At 43.3% G+C, this 27,600-nt stretch overlaps 1 protein-coding gene across 3 annotated transcripts in view; it reads right to left on the reverse strand.

The window, feature by feature from the left end:
* Nucleotides 1-650: 650 nt before the first annotated feature.
* LOC132906168 (uncharacterized) overlaps nucleotides 651-27,600 on the reverse strand; it is a 56,029-nt gene continuing 29,079 nt past the window's right edge. For 2 of the 3 annotated variants that reach the window (XM_060958074.1, XM_060958075.1), the window contains 11 exons: nucleotides 15,499-15,648; nucleotides 13,195-13,389; nucleotides 12,428-12,513; nucleotides 11,636-11,832; nucleotides 11,403-11,520; nucleotides 10,933-11,172; nucleotides 9,540-9,697; nucleotides 5,830-5,945; nucleotides 5,546-5,750; nucleotides 4,199-4,666; nucleotides 651-3,804 (listed from right to left, as the gene is read on the reverse strand). In XM_060958074.1, the coding sequence (XP_060814057.1) occupies nucleotides 1,713-3,804; nucleotides 4,199-4,666; nucleotides 5,546-5,750; nucleotides 5,830-5,945; nucleotides 9,540-9,697; nucleotides 10,933-11,172; nucleotides 11,403-11,520; nucleotides 11,636-11,832; nucleotides 12,428-12,513; nucleotides 13,195-13,389; nucleotides 15,499-15,648 (4,025 nt within the window). In that variant the 3' untranslated portion in view covers nucleotides 651-1,712. The remainder of the gene's footprint in view (nucleotides 3,805-4,198; nucleotides 4,667-5,545; nucleotides 5,751-5,829; nucleotides 5,946-9,539; nucleotides 9,698-10,932; nucleotides 11,173-11,402; nucleotides 11,521-11,635; nucleotides 11,833-12,427; nucleotides 12,514-13,194; nucleotides 13,390-15,498; nucleotides 15,649-27,600) is intronic. The other variant, XM_060958076.1, reaches the window with a different exon arrangement.

Below are 27,600 nucleotides of genomic sequence, written 5' to 3' on the forward strand. Positions count from 1 at the left end.
TTCAATGGTAATTGTTCAATGTTCAATGTTCAATCGTCCACACGTGTATTTAATTATTTGTCACGCAGATATTATGTTATTACGATTCTTTACGATGTTCCAGTCTATAGGAAGTGACCAAATCGCAGACATACGACTAGAATAAGAATTAAAAGTGCAAAATCTTATTTTGCTTCACGTTGAATTCGTTCGCGAAATATTTCTTTTTAGTTATTGTCAACGATGTTGTCGCAATTGGTCGGACAGAAGTGGCACCGAGCGTAATCAGGGGAAAGCCGGAATGAAATGAACTTTTCTTTATCGGTCGGCAGGGAAATCGCATTACCCCGGTAGAACTTCGAGAATCAATTCGATTCACAAACGTACACGGTGTTACATCGGTTTGGGGTATGAGTGGTGAAGTCGGTAGCCGTTTTCACGTCGTTTCCAACCCCCGTTCCCCTTTCCACCAAGCCCTTACTTCAGACAGCTTCCACCTCCCGGCAACGCTCTGTGACTTATAGACTTTGTTTTACTTAATAATAAAGTTCCGGTGGATAAAGGTAAAGTTGCAAGATAAATGGTACGCCAGCCGCGTACTGAAAAATGATAACCAGAGACTCGCCGCGACACTCCTCTCAGGGAAACACTTTCAGCCCACGTTGCTCCGCTAGAAAAGTATGAAAATCGTTTATTTCAGCTTCATGTACATGTTAGACCGAGCGAACAAGACGTTCGATAACGTGGTAAAAAAGAAGGAATTATTTAAACGAGAATCAGGTAAGAACGGGAATCTAGATAAAAAGAGAAAAATGATCTTTCAACATTAAAAAGAAAACGGTAGGAATAAAAATAATAATCGAAGGTAAGCAGCATTTAGCATACAGATACGAAACTAAGGTATATATAATCTTAAATTGTAATTGCTAAATTTTAATTAAAGATTATGTAGCGATGTTTGAGAGAAAATTTTAATAATGTTTGAATTCTGAAAAAAAAACCTACGAGAGAAATAGGAATGTCGGTTATACAATGAACGATTCTATGTAAAAATAAGCTCGTTAAACAGCTGCGGTTAGAAAAGCGTATCACATCCGAAGAATTTGTTTGAAATTCGCTGGTTTGTCTTTCATCCAGTAGCAAAAGATTCAGGCGAACTAAAGTCTGCTCTGATAATTGGTAATATTACTGAGAAGAGTACAAAAAGATCGTATCTACTACAGAAATCATATTATTTAAACATTAAAATACTAGAAACCGTATATCTAAAGTATGAAAAAAATTTTCAGATCATGTCGTTGTACTAAAATCCATTATTATACTGGGCATTCGTTGTGCCACTACGGAAACTAATTAAGAACCTCGATCACAATTTCATTAGCTTCCCTTTATCTTTCCACTCGACACTCGGCATTTCATATCGGCTGGGCTGCTCGTAACTCAAGGGATTCGAACCTCAAACGACATCTTATCGCACTCACTTTCAATTTTATAGTCCCCAAGCTTTACCAAAGTCATTCTTCTTTCTCCACCACGTTCAAAATTCTTTTCCAAAATTGTATATCCAGTTAGACCAAAAATAATTGCCGTTCCTTCTCTGTTTCAACTATCATCACAGAATTACAGCTTCAAGCGGACCATCAGATTACCGATTCCAAACGCATAGAACTACTCAGTTGAAAATACGTAGCTGAAGTTTAACAATGGTACATGAAGCACGCGATAGACGCTTCCTACTTCCTGTTCACCGGCTTCTTTTTGATCGTGCCCGTATTCAAGGCTCCGTTGCTCGACTCTGTACTCGAACACTTCTCGCTCTCTTTCCGTTGTAACATCGGAATGCTCGACTTCCCATCGCAAGCTACGGACACGTTCACCACTTTTCCGCTGGCCACTGCCTCCACCCTGTGCACGATTTCCGTTTTCTCAGGATACGAGGAGATGGGTGGCCTCTCGATTTCGCCCGAAGGCTCTTCCTTGCGCCTCGAAAACGATGGAATCCTCGTGATCTTCGGTTTCTCTTTTAGAGGTGGCTTTTCCCTTTGCTCCGCTATCTTGTCCCTATCGATGCTCTGACAACTTTGTTCCGGAGGTGGAATGGCAGACACTTTAGGAATATTTCTGTGATCCCTGGTCCTCTGCAAACTGGACGTAGGTTTGATGATAATTTTGGGTTGCTTCATGCTCGAGGACGAAACTTTGGTATCCCTCGCCGTGATTATTATTCGTGGTTCTTTTCGTTCTTGGCTCGCGATATTTGATAATTTTGAATCGGGAAACGAGCACGAAGTTAACAAATCTGATTGCAATTGTTCCATCGAGCTCATATTAGATCTGCTGGACGTGTTCGAGTCTAACGGAGTACCGAATTTAATTTCTCGGTCCAATTTTTCATCGGATGTGGCGTCTGCTAGATTCACCACGATTTGACTCAAGTTCTGATTCGCCTGTCCCAGAAGATTCCCAACTCTAGGCGTGATAACGATTCTTGGTTCTATTCCGGGGATCCTGGTGTCCCAGTTCGAGCCTCCAAATTGAGCCTGTTTGTACATTTCTCTGCCAGTGATTCTTGGTTCCGACAACGCCGTCACTATACAAGTATCGTTTCCAGACGGAGACGATTTGTACCAGTTGGGATTGCCGATCCCGGCCTCCAGCAGAGCAATCGGATTCCCTATGTCCTTGTCCACGCTGTGGGAGGTCGGTTGAATCGTTTCGTTAACGGAACACACGGGATTCGAATAAATAGTGTCGACGCTTCCGCCGGCTTGAGTTCTAGTTCTATCTATCCTATCATCCAAAGAGTCGATGATACTCGGATCGGAATTGTTCTTCGTTGTATAGTCTTGCCTTCTGAGCAACGGACCAACGTGGAGATTAGTAATGACGGATTCCGGCTCCTGCTGACTCTCGTTCTCCTCTGCAAACTCGAGGCTCTTAGAAGGACCAAATATCCTTGGAGGAGGCTGAGGTGGTTGATGAGAGGACGAATGCGATCCACTTCTATAATCCTTCAACGAACCGACGTGCTGCTTGGACGCAAACAAGCTGCTGGGCGCTGGAAGGGACCGTCTTTTCTCGATGTCTGGCAGAACTTTGGGATAGTTTCTGCGCTTGATCGTCCTCAGGGCTTCCTCCGGGCTGACGCATTCCCTCTCTACCGTAGGCTCCCTACAGGTTACGTTTATATCACAGCTTGGTGGACTGTTAGCGCCGAATGTAGTTAACTTTGGTCCCATCTTCATGTAAATTTCCTCGCTCTGATCCACGGTCGATCCGTCAGGATTCACTGCCAGTTCAGGACGAGGTAAGCGGGATTTCAATTTTGGGTTAATCTTCGCGTAAAGACTGCTAGCGCTGCCAGAATCGGACTCGTAAATCCTGGGTGTGGAGAAATTCGGTTTCACGCTCTTCAACACGTTTTCCATTGGTAACGGATCGCTCTTCGAGTGATGATGCTCTATGACAACCACTTGAGGAGCTGTCTGTAACTGGCTGAGATCGACTATAGGATAGTCGATGTTCTTGCTGAACGAATCGTCCGGTTCGACGCCCTTTGCTAGCTCGATAGGCACCTGGTTCAGGATCGATTCGGTTCTTGTCGCGGGTGTGGCATCAACGGCTACGGAGACCTTTGGGACCTTTGATTTCTTGCCAGGACGTACGACCAGCGCTGGATCTTTGTCGTAGATCGGCTCTTCTTTCCTTTCTTTCGATAGTTCTTCTTCTAATCTTTTCTTCTCCACTTCTTGTTGTTTCGTTAGTTTGTCCTGATGCTCCTTTTGCAAGGTTTCTCGCGTTTTCCTTAGAAACCTGGGGGAACACCTTTTCCAACACAAATATACAAACATTCGATAAATAGAAAAATCGATGCTTCCGTAAGGAAGATTTTATGAATCACGGGCCGTGCACAAAGGAAAGAAATTTTTCAATCAAACAATTTTTCAAAACTTTTTCGCTCGATTTTTGCGAGACGAGTAAAACAGTTGACTAAGCAAGTTTCGACGATGTGCAATCGAAGATCGAAAACAATCGTGATCGTAGCAGTGATTTCGATGAATCAGCTCGCGTTTCAAAGCGGCGAAGTCTTTAAGCGAAATCGTTGATTGGATCACCGACTGTTCGACGAATTTCTAAGAACACTCTACTCGAATCAACGCCATTTTCAAACTATCCAAAGAAGCTGTTTCTAATTGATTCGCTGGTCGAAACTACCTACCTGTGCACGATCTCTTGTTGTATCCACTCTCTAACCTTGACGTGAGTATCAATAGTGGATCCAGAGTTCTGTCTAGACAATTTCGATCGTCTACCAAAGTTCGAGTTGTTGTCGTACGCCTTGTCGTTCTTTATCACGTCGTTCAGATCCGGCTTACTGTCGCTCTTGTAACCAAGCTCTCCATAGTGGTTCTCGAACTTGTCCGATTTCGCTCGTTTCGAATCCTCTCTTTGACTAACGCGTCTTTTCACTCCAGTCCCTTTAGCTTTCGCGTCGTGTTTCTTGCAATACAAGTAGACGATGCCCGTGAAATTGAGTAACAAGAACAGCAGCCCAAAACCGACCAGCATAGTGATTGTGAAGGAACTTTTTGGCGTGCTTGGCTGTGGAATCGCTTCTTCGTCCGATTGCGAGGAAGTTGTAGTATCTGCAGTAGTCGATGGTTCGTAGCGATCGTCTGCCTTAAATCTAACGGATAAAAGGCTTATTTGCTTTGTTGCGGAGATAAATCACGAAAAAAGGAAACGTTAATTTTTATCGCTGTATCAGGGACGTGTGCAAGTACGAAAGTTTCGGGAACTGCAGGTGTCTGCACGGAAGCTTTCATCACGGGAGAGGGTAAAGTTGTATCGTTCCGTGAGTATACGCGAGTTTAGATCGAAGTTAGTTAGATAGTTTCTCAGATTTGTACAGCCTTGTACAGATATTCATAGACAGGATTGCGAGTAATTCGATAAGGTGTTAGAATTTAAGCGGTTACTTGTTCGGAGGAATTCAATCATAGCGTTCGTTCGTTTGTCGAAAGTGCGAGTCTTCTGATAGGTTGCTTGCTTTTAGCATGTTAATGAATTATGCCTCCTAGTTCAAAGCGAAATTAAAACTTTGAATAAACGAATGTTTCGCCTCATTGTACGCAAGTTTGAATGAATTCTATTCAACCGGTATAATACAGACAATTTAAGCGGCCCGAAACAAGCAAGAAAGCAGGCGCGATGGCGTGCAAGTGACGTTTCATTAATGTTTAGCACACGGTTGAAAAACAGTCCCGAGATACCGCTTTGTATAATGCGGCACGAAAATGAATATGTCTAATTTTTCAATTGACATTCGCGTTGAATTTTTAACGAGAAAAACGCCGGATATAAACACGCGTGTCACTGGTAGAAATTTTTACGAATAAAGGATTGTCAGTCGTTAACACGCTTGATAATTAAACAATGTGTACATAAAAGTCTTGACGGTTGTGGATTTATTATTCCTAAAAGAGTATTCATCAGATATCTACCTCTTATGGATCAAGCTTGAAATTCAAATTATTCCTTCTTAATCCAAATCTTTGTTACAAACCTGGAACCATAGCTGTCATATTCCGTACTTGCATTTGCATACTTTCCGATCCCATCCGCGATGTCGAGAATCTGCGGTCTTGGTCCTTTAGGTCGAATCGGCAAAGGTGTGCCTTTGCCAGGAGGACGAAGCAGGTAGGGTACGTCTTCGTTCCAGAATTGCATCTCTGCAGACCGGTAGTGCCTATCCGTGCTCGGTGGTATCGCTATGTTAATTTACACTTCGTGTATTCGTCGTAACGACCATCAACGTGATTCATCAACAAGACAGCCTTGTGGACTTACTAAGATTAAGGTAGGTCTGATTTTGAGGTTCGTACTCGGGCCAATCGATATCGTATTGACGCCATTCCTTCGGTCCATCCGTCAAGTAAGGATATCGCTTTGCAATGTTTGGGTTCCTAATTTGCAAACAGTAATCAATTGGAAAAGTCTTGAAGCAAAAGAAAAGCAAGATTCTTTAATTTGTATAAAAACAAGATTCTCTCATTTGCAACGGTAAATCGTTTTTCGTATGTTTTTTGGCCGTTTATTTACATTTCTTAGATCGTTCGTTTATATACTCTGAGTGATTTGTTTACGTTTCTCAATTGTTTGTTTACATCGACTGTATCAGTTTTTCGCGTAAAAACACACCCTTTAACACGGTTTTCCTGTTTCCCTTAAACAACAAAGCACAGTACTGCCTCGAAGCTTGCTACGTTTTCAAGAAACAGCGTAGAATAAAATATGGAAGCGTACAAAGGTCCCCCCCGTTGTAAAGCACTTTTATCAACGAGATTACAAGCTCGTCGGTGGTTCTCGCGGCTCAATCGGAATCGAATTTCAGAATGAAAACCAAAATTGCGATTTCGCGATGTTTTCAATAAAGTTCCGGCAAGAACCGTTCCAGGTAGCATTTCCAGGCGCTCCTGCTTCGACGCGCGCGAAATGATATCGTATATCCACGCTCGGATATCGGAAAAGCAGTCCAATATCGAAATTTTGATACACGGTAACTCTACTCCGTTTCTGTTACGCGATACTCGCGCGTTCGAAGGAACTTCTGCCTGGAACGAGTATCTCAAAGGGAAAGAGAGAGAGAGAGAGAGAGAGGAAGCCATTCTCCGGCCAGCGAACACCATGATCCCTGTCCCGAAACGACTATGAGCGCAATTTTACCGTTCACAGTCGAACGTTCCTTTCTTCTACGATTTCTACGCGAACATAAAATTCAAGCAGATCGAAACTGACGATCTAAACGAAACGTCATTGACAGCTGGGGAAATATTTTCTCAAATGTGAACTAACTCACTGATCAGGAACGAAATTCAAACTGCATCGATCATCCCTGTCTCGGGACGAAATTGTCAGACTTTTTCAAGGATCGTTTCTCTAGAAATCTTTTCTCTTTATTGGCTATAACGTAAAGTAAAGACCCACCACGCCCTTCGTTTATATATCGTACGCATGGGTACAACCATCGCAGGTATATTCTTCCAAGGAGGCGTGACACCGTGTCACGCGCAATATCGATCAGCCGCTGTCACAAGCCGTGTGGAACACACGTGGCGTCTACTTCGGCCGCCGCCGCCGCCGCCGCCGCCGCCACTGCCACCGCCACCGCCACCGCGTGCATTAAACAACTTTGTTTCGCTTAATTGGATCGACCCAGTTCCTCCTGATTCACCGCCGTGTCGCGATGCATATGCATTTGTGTCCCGACAAAAAAGTTTCCGGTTGGCAGCAGGAAATCGGGGATAAAGGAATGCGGGAAGTTTCGACAGAAACGAATCTCGTTGATCGAAATGAACTATCTCTTCCGTATGTATATAAAACGATGATCCTGAAACAGCTGAATAGCTCAACCAGTTGCAGAGAGCGTGTTATCGATTCGGTCGATTGTTTGTTGTTTCCAAGGAAGTCGAACAATCGTACAATATGATATCTACATATAGGATCGTCGATACGAGAATACCGATAGGATCGACGAGACGAACAAAAAGGATGACTCGTAGACGATATTGCCGGTAGAGTTCGTTTCCGAAAATTATCTCCTGACGCGTGCGATGAAATACGAGAGAAATTTCGTGCTTTCGAAGATAAAACAGTCGAGTCGATTGGCCCAGTCCGTGCTAAACCGCCCCGCACCCCTTCTGCTCGAAATGAAATGTACCAGTAATTTGTATATATAGGTAATTTACTTGTATGGAGAAAATTAAAATGGCCGACGTATCGGATCGTTAATTCAGCAATAACCGGTGTCAGAATAACGAGGGTCAAATTACAGGCAACCAATTTTATCGAAAGGAACAGGATCGTTGTTGCATTATTTCAGTCCGACCTTCCATTTCCATTGTATAACAATTTTTAGTTATTCTCGAGCGATCGTTCTGTTCGACCATGTCCGACAGAAAGACGCTTCTTTCGAACGCACCAAGTATACAATTTCCAACAAATTGCACAATTGGAAACAGATTTTTCGAATTTGAAACTTTCATGGGATCGATCGCACCTCGGTACGCCAATCTTCCAAACGCGGTAATCTACATTCTCTTCGAAGTTTTCTGAATTTAGAAACAGCTCTCTCAAAATTATACTGAGAACGATCGATAAAACTGAAAGATCGATCATCCGCCGCTGCTTAAAGCCCCCCCAATTTCCACGATACTTTGCCCATCGTTGAATATGCACGTTCTCCAACCCTAATATTCCGGTCCTAGCTAAACGCACTAAACGAGAAAAAGTATGCCGCTCCTTTTTCACACGCAGGCTTCGCGATGAGTTACAGAACAACACGTACGCATAGTAAATAACAGAAACGATCGAACGAGGCTCGCAACTACTCCATTTAACCTACGTTTTAATTATCGCGCCCCATTTAACCGGTGCACGTTTTAGTCATCGTGATTTACGATCTACGGATTGAACCCTCTATCCCGGAGCAACTCTACCGAAAAGATGAACGGAACATTTTATGATTCTTCGTCCCACGATTCCAACGACCATTCTCAAAAGGATGGAAATTTTGGAAATTTACTTTTAACATTGCCCCTGATTTAATTTCTATCGCGAAAATTATATTATTTTTCGATTTCCACGTTTCGAAAAATCCACCTTCGAATAGGTATCGTACCTCTCGGATTTTTGGTAAACCGTTGAAAACAGTGAAAATGGAAATTCGTGGACGGTCATTGCTCGACGCAAGCTGTTTATGCTGTCATCGGTTGAAATTAGCGAAGCTCCTGTCGTGCTCGATTCCATTATTAAATAATAAATTCGAAAGCGGACATGGAAGCATCGCATTTTATTTATCTATGGCATTCCTCCACTCCCTCGCCCCTCGACTTCACTTTGACTGGTTTTACGGTAAATCTCACGAAATTTTATACAAATAATCGGAACATCACGGCGCGATGCGCGACTACGAGATAGAACTTTCAGGGTTTCAGCTCTGGAAATTCATTATCAACCGACCAATGGAAAATAGACTGACGCGCTTTCAAACATGATTTTCAATTATACGCGTTACTGAATATTTATGTTTAACCATTTCCCGATATTACTCTCGCTCGTGAGACTTGTAATTATTTTTCCAAATAGATTTAACCACGACCACGTTAAATCTCCCTGATGCTCGTTTCTCGTGCCGTGAATCGCAACGGTCGTTTCGGCGATTGCTGAGAAGCATAATTCCCGCTGGGAATCTTATGCCGTTTAATTTTACTCGATAGCAGGGAAAATCTCTACGAAAACTGTGCCAAGTGAAAATGGCGAGGCGATGGACCGTCTTTCGCAGCAATGAATAGAACGATCGAATGATTTCTTTTGGATACATCCGGCAGTAACGTACGTTCGCTGTAAAGAAGACAACGCATAGACATCAGAGAATAAGAGAGAAAATGGAAAATAGCGGATCTACTTAAACCCTTTCAACGATACCGAGCCTAAAGGCAATAATTCGCATTTTGTTATACAACGTACACGTAACGGCGCTCAACCTAGAAGCAACTTACCCCAAGTAGGCGAAGCTGCACCACCAGTTCATCATTGCTTCGGAGAAGAGAGTTTCGCCGATATTGTATCGGCGACGCTGGTCGTATTTGCTCCCATCGAGAGGCACGCCCAGAACATAGGGCAGCTCCTCGCCGTGCACGGTACACTGACGTTGTTGCTGCGAACATACAAGAGCGCTTGGTTCGATATACTTTGCCGGCCAGCAACAAAGTTTCGCCAAAATTTCGCGGTCCAGAAGAACGGTCAAGAGGGGGCCTCTCTACGAAACCGCAGCCATTGTTATTAACTTCCGCTTCTCTGCGTTGTGCTTTAACTCCATCGACCCCATTGTTATTCTATATTCCGGTTGATCGATACTCTTCGATAAGCCCGTTCTTTCTGGACGATCGCGGTCAATGATCGTTGAGTATATATATTGCAGATTCCAGACATCGAGGGCAGTGAGTCTTCCTTTTCGTAGAACGTAAGAACGTCGATTTCCGAACAAATTGCACGTGCCCGCTTATTCGATGGATAAAGGTCAAAGTATTTTTCAGGGAGAAATTCTAAATTTTTTATATCTTTTACGATTAATCGAGATACGTTTGGCGAATCGGTTGATTTGTCGCCGGTTTCGCTAGCGCGATGGCAAGAACGACGACGCGATGAATTTCCTGTGGAGAACGTCTCGCAGTCTGGGGTCTATCGTTCGTAAATCCCGCATCCAACGGAAGGGAGCCAAGCCTGTAAGCTGTAGCTGAAAAGCAGAAACGTTGTTACATTCGGTTTAACGACACTGGTCGGTCACTGTACTCTCGGACAGAGCGTAACAGGCCGACACGCAGCGCCGATAAAAATAGTTGGACGGCGTCCAAATGGGTCTCGTAGCCGGGATTTTTCTCCCCGTTTGCGCACGACCGACCAACGAACAGTCAGTAGGTCACGCTGCCTGTTTCCGCCAAGGAATCCGCTGCGCCACGCGCTTGCTGCGAGAAAATGAATAAAATGCAAAGTACACCGTCTAATCGTACGTGCTGCAGTTTTCACGAGGAGAATAAAGCCTCGGCGGATTTATGCGTTTCCTTAATATTTCTGCCAGCTTCTTGATTCTTCACCTGGCTGAATTTGTCAAGCTAGACACACGGATGCGCCATTATCGCGCGCTTTTCCCACCCGAGGCGTGAATCTTTTATCAAATTGCGATTGCACCAAGTTTTATTCGACTTTATGAAAACGGTGTGATCGTCAGTCACGGAGGATTCACTCAGTCCACGTGTATCCGAGGCAAAGGAACGTAGAACTCGAACGAAGCGAATTCAACGAAAAGATTTAGAGGCGTTCGTCATTTTTAAGCGACATGAGCGTATATTCGCGGTATGCTAACTCTGAAAGTGTTCCCAAGGACGTACTTACGCCGGAGTACTCCTGCATCGCTTTCGGATGCGAGAAGATGTACATGTAGCTCTTTGGATTTGCCCTCGAATGTAAATTCGCGGTCATTATTAATGGCGCGACGGTACCGCTGTCGGATAGAGCATCCAGAACGAGATCCCGATTCTTCAGCGTGTAGTCGTTCGTAAAGCCGGCCGAGAAATCGCCGTATTGTTCCAGAATCTTCGACAGAATTAGTTCCGCCTCCAGTTCGTGCGTCGCCTGCCGACCAAGAAATATCGCGTCACTTTGTTATTCGCGCGTCGGCTGAATCTCGCCGGATTCAATATCGGCCTGTATACAAATATTCCTACCCGAAATTCCGCCCCTCGACGTTCCCGTGTGCCAATTTCATTGCCAATAAATCGCGATCGATTTCAAATCGCGATCGAATTCTACTTGACAAACGAGGAAATTGAAAAAAAATAACAGATTGACGATTCGACAATTACCTTGGCATATTCTCGTAAAACTTCATCTCTCTGCACATCCACCATTCCATGCAACAACGCTATCGGTGACAGAATGTGAAACTTCTCTGATTCCGTCACGCCATACATCAGGTCAAACCTGTTCGACAGATTTGATCTTCAAACGGTTCTTCTTCGTGGAAATTGTATTAAAAACCGTGTATTCTCTACGAACAAGTGGCAGATTGATTTCTGCATTCTTTGGAATATCTTACCTGCCAAATAGTTCAGAATTTTTCATCAAATTCAAAGGCTTGTCCGGGATAACCACGTTGTCGATCAGCGGCGCGAATGCTGGAACGTAATTCGGCTTGTGGATTTTCACGTTCAGCAATGTGCTTACGTCTTGGTCACGTAAACACAACACCAGGTCATTGTCGGTCGTGGTGGGACAATTGAGGGCGTGCGCCACCTGAAAAATCATTCGAGCCATCTCTCAACGACTCGCGATGAACGTTCCCTCTGTCTGCTAGAATCGTAGCTGTACGTCGCGATGATGAAAAACGATATTTCTTTCTTTGTTAGTTCCAATCGCAACCGCCACCTTCCATCCTTCTATTTTCGAGTAGAAACGGGGCGATCGTACATGTATGGAACACTACTCGTTTGCCCCTAGCAGGGAACACGATATCGATCTTCTGTCGACAAGATGTCAGGTACGAATTCGAACGTTCCTTTCGCCACGAGTCAAATGTAGGTCCGTGCACAGAATGCTGTCATACTTTCACTTTTCACACCTAACGTTCGACAGTTAAAATTTTACGCCGTATAGCCTTTCGGCTAAACTAAGATACAAATTTTTCGCGATAAGATACCAGAAACGTTTGAATAGCGATCACGCATGTACAAGTCATACGAATTAGGTTCAAAAGATATAACGCGTTGTTGGTAACAGTCAAATAAATATCCAAATAAATACATAGTATCTTAATAGAAAGAAATTACGAGCAGAAAATTGTTGATACATCGGCTTTCATTTTGCGTATCATCAAGATTAATGAATCTACCTGTTTGGTGATTTGTAGGGGTGCTTTTCCGATAGCATCGGCGCTTAACGCTGATCCGGACATCAATATAGCCCGTTTGAAGAGACCTGCGAAAGATGGAAAGACGATTAATGATCCAACTCTCTTGAGATCAAGCCAGTAGCTACTTGTACGCGTGAAATGTTAAGTTTTTCATTCTATAGTATAATTATCGATCGAACATCACGGTACTATTCCCCCCGGCTTATATTGCCGTTGAAAAATGATCGTAGTCTCCATTTTCTCCTGCCATTTCTTGTTTACAAGGGTTATTCTTTCGATCAGCGACTTTAAAAGGAAACACACGAGCCTTCGAGCAAAGTGCAAACTTCCAAAATCACGATTCCATCGAAATTTTTAATGATACCCAAAAGAAGAGATCGAAACGTTTGACCATAAACGTTTGTTTCACTTATAAGATTCACGCGCGTCAAAACGTCGAGTTTCAGTCGAACGAGCGTTTCGTTTTCTTGAACGAGTCGTATCCTTCGAAGAAATTACGTCTTCAAAATAATCTGGCCAATTTCGTAAGAAATTACATCTTTCTCTTAGGTTCGTCACGAACTTGGTTTCTTCGATCGACTTCTAAAAGCGATACTTAAAGTTTGCATTTCTAAAATCGAAGCCTGTGCACGACGGTCTTATCGATTTCACGAAAATGGAGGTTACGTGTTCCTTCCGCGAAAGTATTCTCTTAATATTCAGGCATCGCAAAAGTCGCAAACACGCGACACCGCAGTAACCGTTACCTTTCTTATTAGCCACCGGGCTGATAAGGAGTAGGTTAGCGAAAATGGCGCCAGTACCGTGGCCGACGAGCGTAATGCTGTTCGGATCGCCACCGAAATCAGCGATGTTCTCTCGCAGCCAAACTAGCGCCGCTATTTGATCCAGCAACCCGAAATTGCTCGTCGTATCGTCCCTGATCCCGGGTCTCAAGAAACCTGCAACCAAATGTTTACGGTTGTTAAGAATTGTGGATCTTTGGTGCCGAAATAATATTACAGGTACACTAAATTTATATTGAGGATTAATATTAAAATAATAATATATTTATTTCATAGACGATTTCTCATATATTCATCGATACACACTAGCACGCGTCTCAGTACACTCGACTGCTAACCGACTCTTCTTCCAGATGCTTCCAAACTCCCTCCGATCGTCATTTGTCCCGACAAAAGCCTGGACGCTCATCGACGCTTACACACATGTATTCACACACTGATATTCACATACAAGTAACTCTAACACGCATTTAACCCAGTCCAGCACGAAAGATTATACATATCTCAACAACGGTCGAACGAATAACATACAATCATTTTCCCTAATATCGGACTTACTGAACTTTATGATTCTTCCGTATATTCTTCAAGATAGAAAATGTTTCGCGCCGATCGTAGCCCATCGGTCTTTAATCTCGAACGATTCACCGTAATCAATCTTGTAATTCCAATAACAAAAAGGATCTTACGTACGTTTCTTTTACACAGCGAATAATTTTTATCCAGGTGAGAAAAGAGAAAAGCCAGCTTTTACTCTAGAAGGCCTATAGCCTGCACCAAGACATCAACTCGGGACGTAAAACTGGTTGGCACAACGTGCTCTTTCTTTTTCTTCACGCGAGCCTGCTCGTTATCCATATTTTTCCCCCGTTGTTTTGCAAAAGGCTGAAGTTATCCGGACCTCTCGCGAGCCAACTGTAGCCGACCAACGGGAAGAGGGTGAAGTTAACTAAGCGCCTTCCCAGCACTTTAACCTAATTTATGATTATGGTTTCGCGGCTACTTCTTCGTTTTTTCCTTCCTTCTACTTTTTTTTTCTTTTCCTTTGCCCCTTCCACGCTTTAACTCTCATCCCACTTGTCGGATGTGGCGGCGCAGCTCGCGCCACCGACGTCCATCCATTTGCAATGCGCGCACGGAGGTTGCGTTATCATTTTAGGCCAAAGGATAGGCGGAAGCTCCTCGTTGCGAATACCCAGCTGCAGCCGGTAAAGCCGGAAGGGGTTGGAAAAAATAGAGCAGACCACGGGAAAAACGGCGACGATCGATGGAAGTTTCGGGGGCAAAAGGGCCGCTTTTGTCTCGCTCTTTTCTCGCAGAAAAATTGTTTTTTCTCCATTGAAAATGATCTCGAAACTTTTATACCCGCCATTCGTTTCACCTTTGCGACTTCTTGCTTCCGCGCAACGAATTCCTTATTTTTATCAAAAACAGATAGATTTTCATCGAGCTACAAATTTGAACCATTTGTACGATAACAGATATTTAACTATTAGAAGTTACACATTAAACGATTGAATCGTTGGTAGAGATTTTCGTGTATCGTAATTTTTCGAACATAAAAAGCGATATAAAAATTCGCAGGGAGTATAAAAAGTTTGAGTACCCCGGGCTCGAAGAGCGAATCAGCTTTGCGTTGTTTATACGAGCGAACGGATTGCAAAAGATATCAGGAGACGATGGCGGTTGTCCCGGCGTGCGATGACGGATCGATAGACAGCCGCACGAGAAGAAGGTAGAAATAAAAAGGAATTGGTCGAAGATCAAAAAGCCGCTGGCGTAGCGAAGCACGAACGTTAATGAAGCAGAATTCCTGATTTCATGGAACGCTGCCGCTGGCGGCGCTCGGCAAGATTTCATAAATTCGTATCGAGACGATGCGATGGCGCGGGACTTTCTCGCATAGTTCTCTCAGACGTTTCATATCCAGAACGATCGAATTCGATTTGATGTGACCCACGCCTCCTACTTCCGCCCGGTATCTTCTGATCTCATCTGCCTTTCAGATGAATCCATCGCGAAAACACAGCAACGCAGGAATACTTGACTCGTACTACTTGCGACGAGTAAGTAGTATAATCGTACTAAAGAAAGACCGTACCGCGGAAACATGATACATCTAACGTAACTTACACGGAAGATTACAGCTTTGACATTTTCTTGCATGGCTGTTATATTTTCGAAGAACTGAATTCATAAAAACATAGTGAATTACATAGGTACATAGGTTAGTCTAACTCTAAGCATTAAGTCTGCATAACTTACCTAGAATGCCTAGGCGAAAGTTGATAGTGACAAAGACGATGTTACCATAAGATGCCAATATAGTACCGTCGTAGAGGTTGCCGCTATTCCATTCAAAGCTTTCTCCGTGAATGAACACCATCACGGGATACTTCCGCAGAGTCTTCTGACCTGAAGACAAAAGGGTGTGGGGTATTAATGTCGGCGGAGCAAGATGAACGTTTGCTGTGCTCTTTTAGTTACCGTACTTATTTTACAATGTTTCATAAAGGCGTCGAATAAATCAAGCGACATTATAATGCAAAATACATTTGGAAATACTTTCTGGCCAAGCATAGTGATGCATTTAGCTGGTAATTACGACGGAAAAACGATATCGTCTGTAAACGGAATATACAAAAGCGTAACGTTAATTGATCCATCGATATTGTATAAAGCCAATGCCGTACGCGAATGACGGATTAATGCAGAAATAAATTTTTATGCGTTGACCAAAGATGCAGATACGATTGAATAACCAGGCGGATCGTATCATAAATTCATATCATAAATTAGTTCGCTCGGGAACCGAATAAAGCGTAGATTGATAATTTTTTATCCACGCTCCGCGTATTCGAAGAAATCGATCGAATAATTCAGGAAATTTTCCTCAACGTCGCAATAATTTTTCTCGGGTATCGAGGAAAAAAGAACAATGAAATTTAACGAAAGGAAGAAAGAACTACGATCGCGTGGAATAAACGACGAACAAGATGATCCGTGTTGCTTATTGATAACGCTATCCCGCGTAAATTACGATTGTTACAAGGGCGTGTCCCTACCGTGATTGTATGTTTTTTCATGCGAGAGTTTTCTTGATTTACATCGCTCGAAAAATTATCAGCGGAGTTTGCCTGACGATGGTACACGCGTGAGTCGGGTCAGTTGCAAAATTTATCACACCTCACCCCCTGGTCGAGCCTGTTCGTGAACTATTCACTCTGAGTTTTCGGTATTAGGGTATCTATAAATTCTTCTCCCCCATCCTGTAGACGACGTAGTTTCCTTTTAGCGAACGATCCACAAATTAGACCAGAACGAACACTGGCTCGACCGCCCTCCCCAACCCACCTTTACGAGCGGTCGAGATTTATCGAGGAATCTGTTTTACACGATTTCAGTTTCCGTCGCGCGACCAACTTCGCGCTGACATTTGAACACCGCTCCAATCCAGCCGGAATTAAATCATACGCGTCTCCTTGAAACCCGAAGATTAATTGTCTTTGAAAGTAAATATACTTTACTTTCGTCCCCTGTTCGCTTTACCAACACATCGCTCGGCGAACAATTATAGTACGACTGGCGAGCGAAGGTAAGTTTCCTCTGTAAACCCGCATCAACAGCAACTCTTACCGTATCCGCTCTAACCTCATCCGCTTTCCACAGATAAACGTTCTTTCGAAAGCGGGCAGAAATCGCTGCTTTCGTAATTTCCGTCGGAAGACACGGAACTTCCATGTCACTTTTTTTTTTCCTTACGAGGAGAAGAAACGATGGCGGTGGTTGCGCGCGTGTTCAATCTATCTCTAAGTTCGTTTACAAAGCAAGTAGGAGAAAATTGTGCTTTATTAGGTACTATCCCAGGGAGCAGATATCGATGATCCTTTGTTCAATATTTCGAGACGGTGACCGAATTTGTTACGCTAATGCGTATACCGTTGTATATCTTCCTTGGCAGCTAACCGAAACTGCCGACAGTAGCGGGAAAAATATGGCGAGCAAACGGGCAAGAAACGGATGGAGCAAGAAAGCGGATGGGGATGATCAGCAACGAGCTGACGAGCTGTTAACGCGTTTATGGACTGTCAACAACGTATCGCGTTCTTCGAGGCCGCAAATTGAATCCGCTCAACCTGCCCCGAGGGTTGAAACGACACGTTTATACGAGATTTTTCCCCCACGACTAACTTTACGGGTCACGTCATAATTATTTGTATTGTTATACGAGTTCCAGCAGCTTGGTATTCAAGGAAACGAACTTGGAAAATTGCTGCCTTCGGTGATATATCTTTCCGACGAAATAATAATGAACGGAAGAGTAGAATAATTATTCCCGTATTACATGGATTTAATTTATTACTTTCATATCTCGTTTGTTCACCCTCGTTAGAAATAATTAATACGCAAGACCTAGTCTTACGTGAGTGGTATTAAAAAAAATATACAAGCCCATTGTTATCTCAGAGTCAGCCTGTGTAATATAAAAACCATCGCGTTTTTGTTGCATTCTGGTTCGCGGCGTGTTCGGTGTACCGTAGTCCAATTGAATAAAATTTCAGAGGCCATCGTTTTTGCCTGTTTGTAAGCACCGACCCTGCTGGTTATTGTGTCGCAAAAGAATCCTCGTGAACGAGCACGTTATGAGTCGAAAAAATTCGGGCATTCTATCCTCCGCGAGATTCTTTCGGCCAACTTCGTTTTCGGTGAACACGCATATACCACCCTCGTTTACGGCGCAGAATCGTCGAGCAAACGAGCAGAAGAGCGGAGGGAGAGCACGAACAATAGGAATATCGAAATTATCGCGGCGCTAGTGCGCGTTACTTCCGCAAAGAATCCATTGATTCAGCGGACCGCGCGGGGCGCATTTTCACCGAGGCCATCTCACAGGAGTAAAAAGGCGACGGAAAATAGGTCGATGCGATCATACGAAAACCACTCGTGCAATAATAAATGCCCCGTATGGCTATTTCTATAAGATCGTATCGACCTATTTTTTTGTCGTCTTTGCCTTCAGATATACATGTACAATGGCGTTAAAAGAAATCCCGTGTACGATATCGGAGCGTCCCATTTACAATCGATACTGCATCGTCCATCTAGCAAACTTATAGGCGTGAAAATGTGCAAATGAATCTTAGTGAACTAAATGACCATCATGGAAACAGGGTTGTCTTAAACGACCTTAAAGATTCTTAAAGTTTCAATGCACGTGCAAAGAATCGTAGAAAATGAACGAGGCATCGGTCAGGCAGGGTGAATTCCACTCACGAATGAAACTGTGGTTAGGAAATTTCCATAAAAATTAAAAGGTGAATCGTTGGGCTGTACATGAAATTGACGTATAACGGATCACGCCTGGGGATATGTTCATCTTTGGTCGGTGGATGTGCGCGCTTGGAAATCGAACCGGTCGCTATAAATCAATTGACGCGAATCTATGTCCTAATAAAAGGAGCAACGGGGTCGATGGTGCGGCGAGTAAAAAGATATCATGTGCTGCACTTTACGCTACGACGATATAATGCCACCTGTACTGTGTGCACCGAACATATTATTATTAAACTTGGCCAGTCAACGATAATGTTACAATATTTGCGACGACAGTGTCGACTGATCCAACTTTTCTGATATCGAACCACGTAATGAAAGTACCACGTACCGGAGAACTAGGCGTTGCTCGATCAGCTTTACTGACTTTCTGTGAAACACGAATATTTCCTAGATCTTTTTACGATACCGGGGCTTCTTTGTTTCGAGCCAAAGTAAGCAACTTTTGTAACGTTCGATACAATAGCAGCAAGGAACTTTGAAACAACCGTGGCAGAGCTCGTGAAATTAGAATCTGTGAACGTACTTCTTATCGAATGGCAGTGTACCGTCACTGACCATCGTTGAGTTGCTCCGTAATCCACGATCATCGCGCATCATCGGAATAATTTACAAGTCTAATACCACAAACTGGAACAGGTCTACGGCGTTTATACATAAAACAAATCAACGTTCGATTTACGAGCGAACCCCTTTACGATATCAGCAAACTGGTTCGGGGGTGGTTTTTACCGCGACGTAATCATTTTTATCGGTCCCGCGGCCCCGTCGTTCCTGACCGGCGTCGGATAAATATTTATGGCCGTCCCGTATAGCGTTCGGGCGTCGATGCCCTCGTAACTCAACCCCCGTACGGCCGATTTCTTTTTATGGCCGCCGCCAGGCGACGAGTTACAGCTCCGTTGAATTTACGGGTGCCGCCCCGCTTTAATCCAGCCCTGTAATTGCCGACGGCCTCGAAACGCAACGAATCTCGTGTCTGGTTCGAGGTCGACGACATCTACCAACATCGCCGTTTCGTGCAGACAGAAACGATTCGAGGGTGGCTTTTGACAGACCGAAACAATATCTGGAGGGGGTGGCAAACGAGCATGCTTCGCCACCTCGTGGTCAGATCGCGAAACTTTCTTCGACGGGGGTTGCTACGCCCTCGACTAGATGTCGGTACGCATCGTATTTTCGTAGGATTCGACAGACATCCTTCTATCAATATCATCAAATTGATTTCTAGGATGAATAATGCGAGCTCGCGCCCTTCATCTGACAACGGTATTGGAAAGCGTGAACGATATTGCTACCCCCGATTACACTTGCAAGTAGCAAGAATTTCTTCGAGGGTAGATATCGATTCTTTGAATCGGAGGAATGACTGTAGAGTGAACTTTACAGGGCACCGATAGTTATAGCGAGTCTGGTAAATAATTGGACACCATTTGCTTCTGAAACGACTGATGTAACTTTCAACTGGTACAGCTTATCGAAGTCTAACAAAGAAAATGTTTCTGTATAGGAGAACGTCTTAAAAAAGTATTTCGCGAATTTCTAGTTGAAAACGATCGCGGAAATTAATCTACTTATTCGTAAGGACGACGTCAAGGATACAATACAGAGTTTCCACAATAGGAGGATGGGATTTACAGAAAACCCTTGAGAGTTGTTTTCTGCATACCACACTACGAAATAAATTCCATTTGAATCGCGATAAAACGACATGGCATTCGCGATAGATGTTTCTTCGAGTATGAAACCCTTTTTTTCTCTCGAGTAGCTTCGAGAATGATCTACAAAAAAGAGGTTGAGAATTAAACGATAATGTTGAAGCATCGTTGTAACCATTTATACTGGCGTTTCGTAAATTCCTTACAAGAGGAGATCGCAAAGGGTAGCGAAAAAAAAAATAACGAAAAAATTTAATATGCAAGTGTACGCAAATACCTTTTACCGTTACAAATTTATACTTAAAGGTATCCTAGGCAGGCGCGGTGCTCATTTGCATGGAAAACGGGCGATTTTGACAGGTCAAAAGACCTCGTTATAGAGGCTTGTTCAGTTAATGGATTAACTTTACGCCCAAGGGAAGACAGGGTACATGATGAGGCTGGGTTATTTTCACGCGCGCGTTTTATTGGTCGCCTCGCTATGCGTATATCCGTTCGGCGTGTATTGAAAAATACAAACGAGCTAATTAACTAATTAGATCGGCGGTACCCAGATGTGCCAGCGATGCGCTGAACGGTAATTGTAAAACACGGATTAACGTTAGCTCGTGGGAACGACTCGAAAAACAACATTGTCGTTTTTCCGAGATCTCGTCCCTTTTTGCATCCTTGCCGTTTCGATGTAAAACGATTCCGAGGTTTTGCGGTGGCTGGAAACTGCCGTACAAAATCGTTTAAAGCTGTGTGCGGTGTACATTATTGACTCGTACTACTGGTGCGGTGTTTAAGTAGTACAAGTAAATTGCGAACGTATCTAGTACGTCACTGCATAGACCGATACAGTTTTTTTTTTTTTTACAATTATCTCTGCGATACTTTAAGCTTTTTAATTACTACTCTTCAATTGTTGTTGTTGTCGATCCTCCAAAATTTCTTCGTTCATCCCTCTTATCTCCTTCACGAAGAGATCTACTCGGAGAAGGAGAATTAGTTAAGTATACGCGTTTCGAACATTCTGTTTCGATATGAATTTATAGTTGTCACGTTTTGCCAAGCAACAGCTACTTTCGCGAGCTTTCTCCGATCATTGGGTCGTTCGAAGTAGACAAAGTGCAAACTCATGTCGTCCGCTTTTTACGGCCAACCGTGCCGTGAAAATTCAGAAGAACGAAGAATATGGTCGAACAATTGCTGCAAAATGGGGTAACACAACGGAACCTGCGTTCCCAACCCCCGTATCAGTCACCCCTGTGTGGAGAAACTCTCGCGGTTCGTTGCTTGTTACCTAAGCAAGTTCACGGACGTAACAGGGGAACGTTAATCGAGCATGAAACGGCTCAACGCTATAACTGTATCATAGTAGTGTGTGCTTGAGTAATATTATGGTTATAGGACTACAAAGTTCCACCGTGCCGCGGTACTTCTGAGTTTTAAGGGTGGTAATGTCGAGCAAAGTTAGATGCCAGTATACACACTCTGCTGTAGTCCCATTTCTACATCGGAGCATGGCGTTGTTCCATCAAATGATCATACTACTTGAAGCATAGTGGGTGTTAACTACATTATTGCGTTATTGAATTTTTTATCCTCCCTTTTCGAGGAGAAAAAGAATTTGTCCCCTGCGATTCTACTCTACCGTACTAAAAATATTTTCTCTACTTCTGCCACTCATTCTCTCATCTAATTCGTACACTATGGCACGGAAGTTCGTACCGAGGTAAATTTACATTCTCATACGAAAAACAGATTCAAAAGAGCCTCAACAGGGGATTCGATCCAGGGGCATTCTCGGCCGCAGACGAGTACGCTACCCATTGTGTCAACCTCTGGTCGGGGAAACAAATGTCTTCAGACGCTACTCGAGCATCGTGGACGCATTGTGAAACACAAGCGAGCTGTGTTTCAATTGCAAAAGACGGTCCGGACGCGTAATAAGGTTACGTTCTCCACGGTCCAGAAGGCGAGCAACGTCAGAGGTAAAAAGAATTCTCTCCAAGATGCGGTCCTTTTTTTTCTTCTTCTTCTTCCTCCACTGTACCCTTCTACTACACCATAGAGAGGGATGCTACAGACGGCTCTGTACGAACGCAACCGTCGTATTACATTCGTCGTCCGCATTTTCATCTCAAAGAATTATGACTCCTTTGAAGGTTTCTCGACCATTCACTTTGGAGCCTCTGGAAATCCGTCGTTATTCGACTTCGCATACGAGTCGAGCGGATGCTGTGCATCTTTTATACAGATCCGTATGCACCTTCGAGTAACTACCGATTCCATGGGAGCCTGTGCCTTGCCACGCCAGAAACAGACGTTTCCCCGTTTCGAGTAGATGTGCCCTGGTTGACCCACGTATTCGCTTCATCGTGAAAATATACTGCGCGAGACGGGATACGACTAGAGAGTTTCAGCGCTTTTCCTCGCTTTGGCGCGAAAGCAGATGAAATCGGCCGTGATTTCGTATACGTCCGAAGAAATTCGATCGACAGAAGCTCGTATTGAAAATTGTGGAAAGTTATAAGGGATATTCGATATCGCGACGGCTAAATACAAACAAGAGGCAAAGTACAAATAACTGGCTATCTCCGTTAGTGTTTAGCAAATTCTACGGCTTCTAGGTTAGAGGTAAAGGCCACTGTTGTAAATCGAATTCGCATTGAAGATCTCGGCAAAGTCGAAAAAGAAGGAAGCGGAGAATTGACGCAACCGTCTAGTGCTTTCCTCTCCTTTCTTTCTTATCTGCGAACCGAACGGCAAGAAAACAGAACCGTGAGAGATCCGAATGTTCGATACGAACGTTGCGGTGTAGATACATGGTCCGGCAAAGCCTTCCATTATCCTGGTCGACGCTATTCAATCCATGGTACACGTATCCCGATGTATTTCGCGGAGCGTCTCGGCTAGATAAAGCGACGCGCCGCTCCTCCAGCGTCGTTCGGCTGTCCATAAACAGATCCGTTTATCAGTTTCCTGGTGATAAACTCACCAGGCAGAGGAGAGGATCCGTCACCATCTAAACATTTACTTTGGAGTCCCTCTTTTAAGACGGGAAACCAAGAAAGGAGAAAACAACATAGCGGAATCTCGGAAGAGTGGAGCTTAAGCAGAGGATCCGAAAGTTCGAAGTTCAAAGGTTTCTTAGGGGTGGTTTTCGGATTATCCTGGAAAGTTTAAAGTCCAGGCGTTAGGATTTATCCTCGAAATATCGCGCGCTTCTTTCTGCTACGGTTGCTACAGCTATTATAGAAAACTAAAGGTGCGAAGATGACAGGATGCTAGGCAATAATGCTCGAAATGTCAGTTTCAACTCTCTCTTTGCCCCTGTCACACCTAGCGACGTCTCCACTTTGAAAAACTGCGACAAAGTGGAGGTGATCCGTGCGCGGTGCTTCATCCCTTTCGTCTCCTCGTTTCGGTGCAATCCTCCATTTCCAGGTTGGAGAGTTATTGTTTTCAAGCGTCTCGACGTCAACGTCACAGGCGAAAAGTAACAAGCAAACAAGGCCGCCGTTTTCTTTTTTCGCGGAGCTGAGAGAGAGGGACAAAGGGAGAGAAAATAAGAGAGGGATAGAGAGAGAGAGAGAGAGAGAGAGAGAGAGAGAAACGAATCTAGACGCGCGAGCGCCACAGATGCAAAAAGACACTGACGTTTCCCTAACGATGCGGACGATTAACGTTTATTCGACGAATAATGAGAATTGCATGCATAATGAAGCGACGCACGAAAGAAGTTGACGGTCCATTGCTCCTTTTTCTATCGATATTCCCGAACAATGCGAAGGAATGGAGGCTAGGAATAGTCTGCCGCCCGACGATGAAGACCTTTTTATACCATTTATTTGTCGATTTCAAATGTTCCTTATCCTTTGACCTAAACGTCGAACTACTCTGGAAGAATTCGAAAATTTATTTTCGTGCTATCGTCGAATGGCGTTTCCGATGAAATATTTTCAATATCCATCGACCGGTCTTCAAGGATTCTCACCATCGTCCTTGGGCACGCATGATTCACTTTGACATTTGGCGAGCTTTTCCTTCCATTCGCCAGATTTATCGGCTCCAGAACAGGCATTAATTTTATTTACAATGTGGCTCAAACTACATCGATAAACAATAAATTTAATACTACAAACTACATATCACTTACAAACTAAATATTGCTTTCCTTACTGGGTTTCAACGAATTTTACGTACATGAAAGTAACCGATTTCATGGAAAGAAGTTTCGCTCACTGTCCGTTTTTTGCACCGCGCGTTTCCCAGCCTGAGAGAAATAAAAGGCTATTGTAACATAGTTGTGTAAAATTTGTGCGAATGTACGCACACTTCAACCGTTGGATTTATATACCTTTGGAACTTTAAATATTTAGAGGAGCATGGTACATGTTCGACGAAATTTTTTCGAATATCGTGGTTTCTCGGTCGAGGAAGTAGTCCGAGCTGTTGAACAACATTTTTGTTCTAACGGAAATTTTATTATACCGAGTTCCCTTTGCGTATTGAGAAAATACGCGGTAGAATTCCAGTTTTTACTTCGGTTTCTCTATGACTAATTAAATACCGAATGCGTACAAATTCACAACGTGTTGTAAAAAGAAAGTCCCGATGAAATATCTTTTCGATAAGTGTTACGAAATGTAAACTGATAATACTACAAATTGTAAAAAGACCTACCACGTGTTAATTGATTTAAATTTCGATATAACACTTTTGTTTTTTTACTCAATTCATCCCCATCTCGCTACGGCCAATTTATCGTCACGTTGAGGAACATAGATGCAATTTCTAATTCAATTTAATTGCATCTTCTGGATTACAAAAGATTATCCGAAGCTACTTGTTGATCCAAGAACTTCTCCGTACCGAATACCTGAGAAGGGAACGGGCTATAGACAAGTTACGAGACAAAAGCTTATAATCTAATCCTTTATCAATTTTCATAGTTGACGACTTGAATGTTGTAAGGCTACCATGCCCGATTACTTAAAAATGGTGTCAAATTTACATCGGCTAGAGAAGTATGTTATTAGATAACGTCATTTCCTAGCAATTTTCTCAGCGACGGTCGTTAGCTTTCCTTTTAATTAAGTTTGTAGCACAATCGGAACCACAGCGAGGACCGAACAGACGCGGTAATCGTTGATCGAGGCTGAACTACAGCACGTTCTAACCCCTTACACTCGCTGGAATGTCAGTGAAATGGCAACAATGCGGGTAAACCTAATAATGAGCGGTATTATTAAGCGCAATAACGTTTTTAGATTGCCCGTTTAAATGCATGAAGCGAGCATCTCGCACGCGCATTCAAGTTATCCGATATTACGGCGGCGGAAGGTATTGCCCTGTGTCGGGATAGATATATTTACGCGTACACCAGCGACCAAGCAGCAGTACGATAACCGGACTGTCCTTTCTAAAGCGGAGCTTAAAAGCTTTTCCACCGCGTGCGCCGGAAAAAGCTCCCACAGTCGTAAACGCTACGAGGTGACCACGACTTTCGGCGAATACTGATGCTACCGCTTTCCTGCAGAAATTCTTGCCAGCTTCGTGCCAGCCCGAATCCTATGTCCGACGCCATGCGTCGCGACTCTCCTTGACGTTGGAATTTCTTCGCGGCTGGACCACGAATTCTCTTTACATGAAATCGATGTCACACGGGACTTGGTTTTCAGGGTGTGGTTTTCTAAATAGAGAGGGATGTTGTTCGATGTTGAAGCGCCGAGAGATTTAGTTCGACACGAGAATCTCTTCATTAACATACGTTTCTTTATTAATTAGGAATAGTTGTTTGGAAAATGTGAAAAATAAAAGATATAATTTAAAATTGATGCACTATGAATCGAAGGGAGCATGCTTGTACCAAAAATTTTTCCACTGTGTTGGTAACAGTCATTTATCCTGTAATATATATTATATTTATTAATTGCTCGTGTTAGATATAAATGCATTTTGTAATATTATACTATTTTTTATACTTCTTTTTTGTAAACTTTCTTCTGTCCGTCACTGTATGTAGAGCAGTACTTCATTCGAATTCATCATTTGAATAAAATTTTGTCTTTGTCGAAATTTGCTTATGTAATTTCAAATGAGAAGTTATCATGTTTCATATTATTTTACAGCTGGGCTGCAGTAAAACTCGGTAATTTAGACTGGAAATAATACATCTTCACGCGTGTAATATTGTCATAATTGAACGTTCCAAGCAGTTGACAAATTAAGGCGGCTTCGCACTGCACAAGCAACGCGTTTCGCTTAATAAATGAAGCTAATTAAACGAAAAACAAAACGGTCGACCCACGTTGTTCACCGTGACTATTAATTACCTCGAACCTGGGGTCATTATAAAATTTTGCTGCGACATACAAAAATTCATCGTGCGAATCGTCTCTCTTGGCTATTCTCGTTGTGTAAAAAATTGCTCGTATAATTTCATACTTACTTAGAATCTTAATTCGCAAATTAATAATTCGAATACGGGAAATGTGCAAACTGGCAAAGATATAGCTTTAATCAATTATAATAGTTCGTAATAAATTTTAATCGCGTAAACGCGATTCAGTTTAAGAATAGCTTCTTCTCCTGATAGACAGGTACAAGGGGATTCGATGGTACGAATTTTGCATATATGATGATCACGAGATCTCCATCGTACCCTCGACTTGATCCGGATCTAAATTAGTTGATCTTCGCGAATGCGTTAATTATGCAAGTCGAACAGCAAGTGGTTGCCGCTGACTCGGGGCAGACCGGTCGATTAACTGAGCGATACTCGATCAACAGGGATGACAAGTGGGGAAAGCTCGAAAGCTTGTTAAAATCCGGCTTATCGAAAATCGCGACGAATTCATTGGCGTTATTTCCAGTACGTAGCCGGCGCCTAGACGCGTGATCTATTTCGTCGGAAGTGGCGGCGATCGATTAGCAGAAAATATATAGCGATTGACGTGACGCGGTAGGTGCATCGCTCAACCGATTGTAACGGTATCGGCTCGTAATTTCGGAAAACGACGCTCTAGGCAACGCCACTGCTACTAATACAAACAACCGGGACACCGGTACACGCTCGCCCGTTCGAAATTGTCGGCCCATCCTCTCCAACGCCCGATTGCTCACCCGAATGCGCTCTAACCATTTCCCCCTTTGATTCCCTCCTTCGTTCTCTTCCTGCTTCATACAGTATGGTTAAAGGCTTTGGTTCTTGAAATTGACGTTCAAGGTTCCTAAGCGTATTTGATAAATATTTCATAGAATTTCGTCTTTATCTAAAAATCGATTAAACGAATGCTATTTCGCAATTTTCTATTCTACGTGCCACATGAATTTCCCAGCTCCTCTGTACGAGATTACGGAGCCCTTCTTCCCCGTAAACTACAAG

This window comes from Bombus pascuorum, chromosome 4 (genome assembly GCF_905332965.1).
Source record: "Bombus pascuorum chromosome 4, iyBomPasc1.1, whole genome shotgun sequence".
Taxonomy (NCBI): Eukaryota; Metazoa; Arthropoda; class Insecta; order Hymenoptera; family Apidae; genus Bombus; species Bombus pascuorum.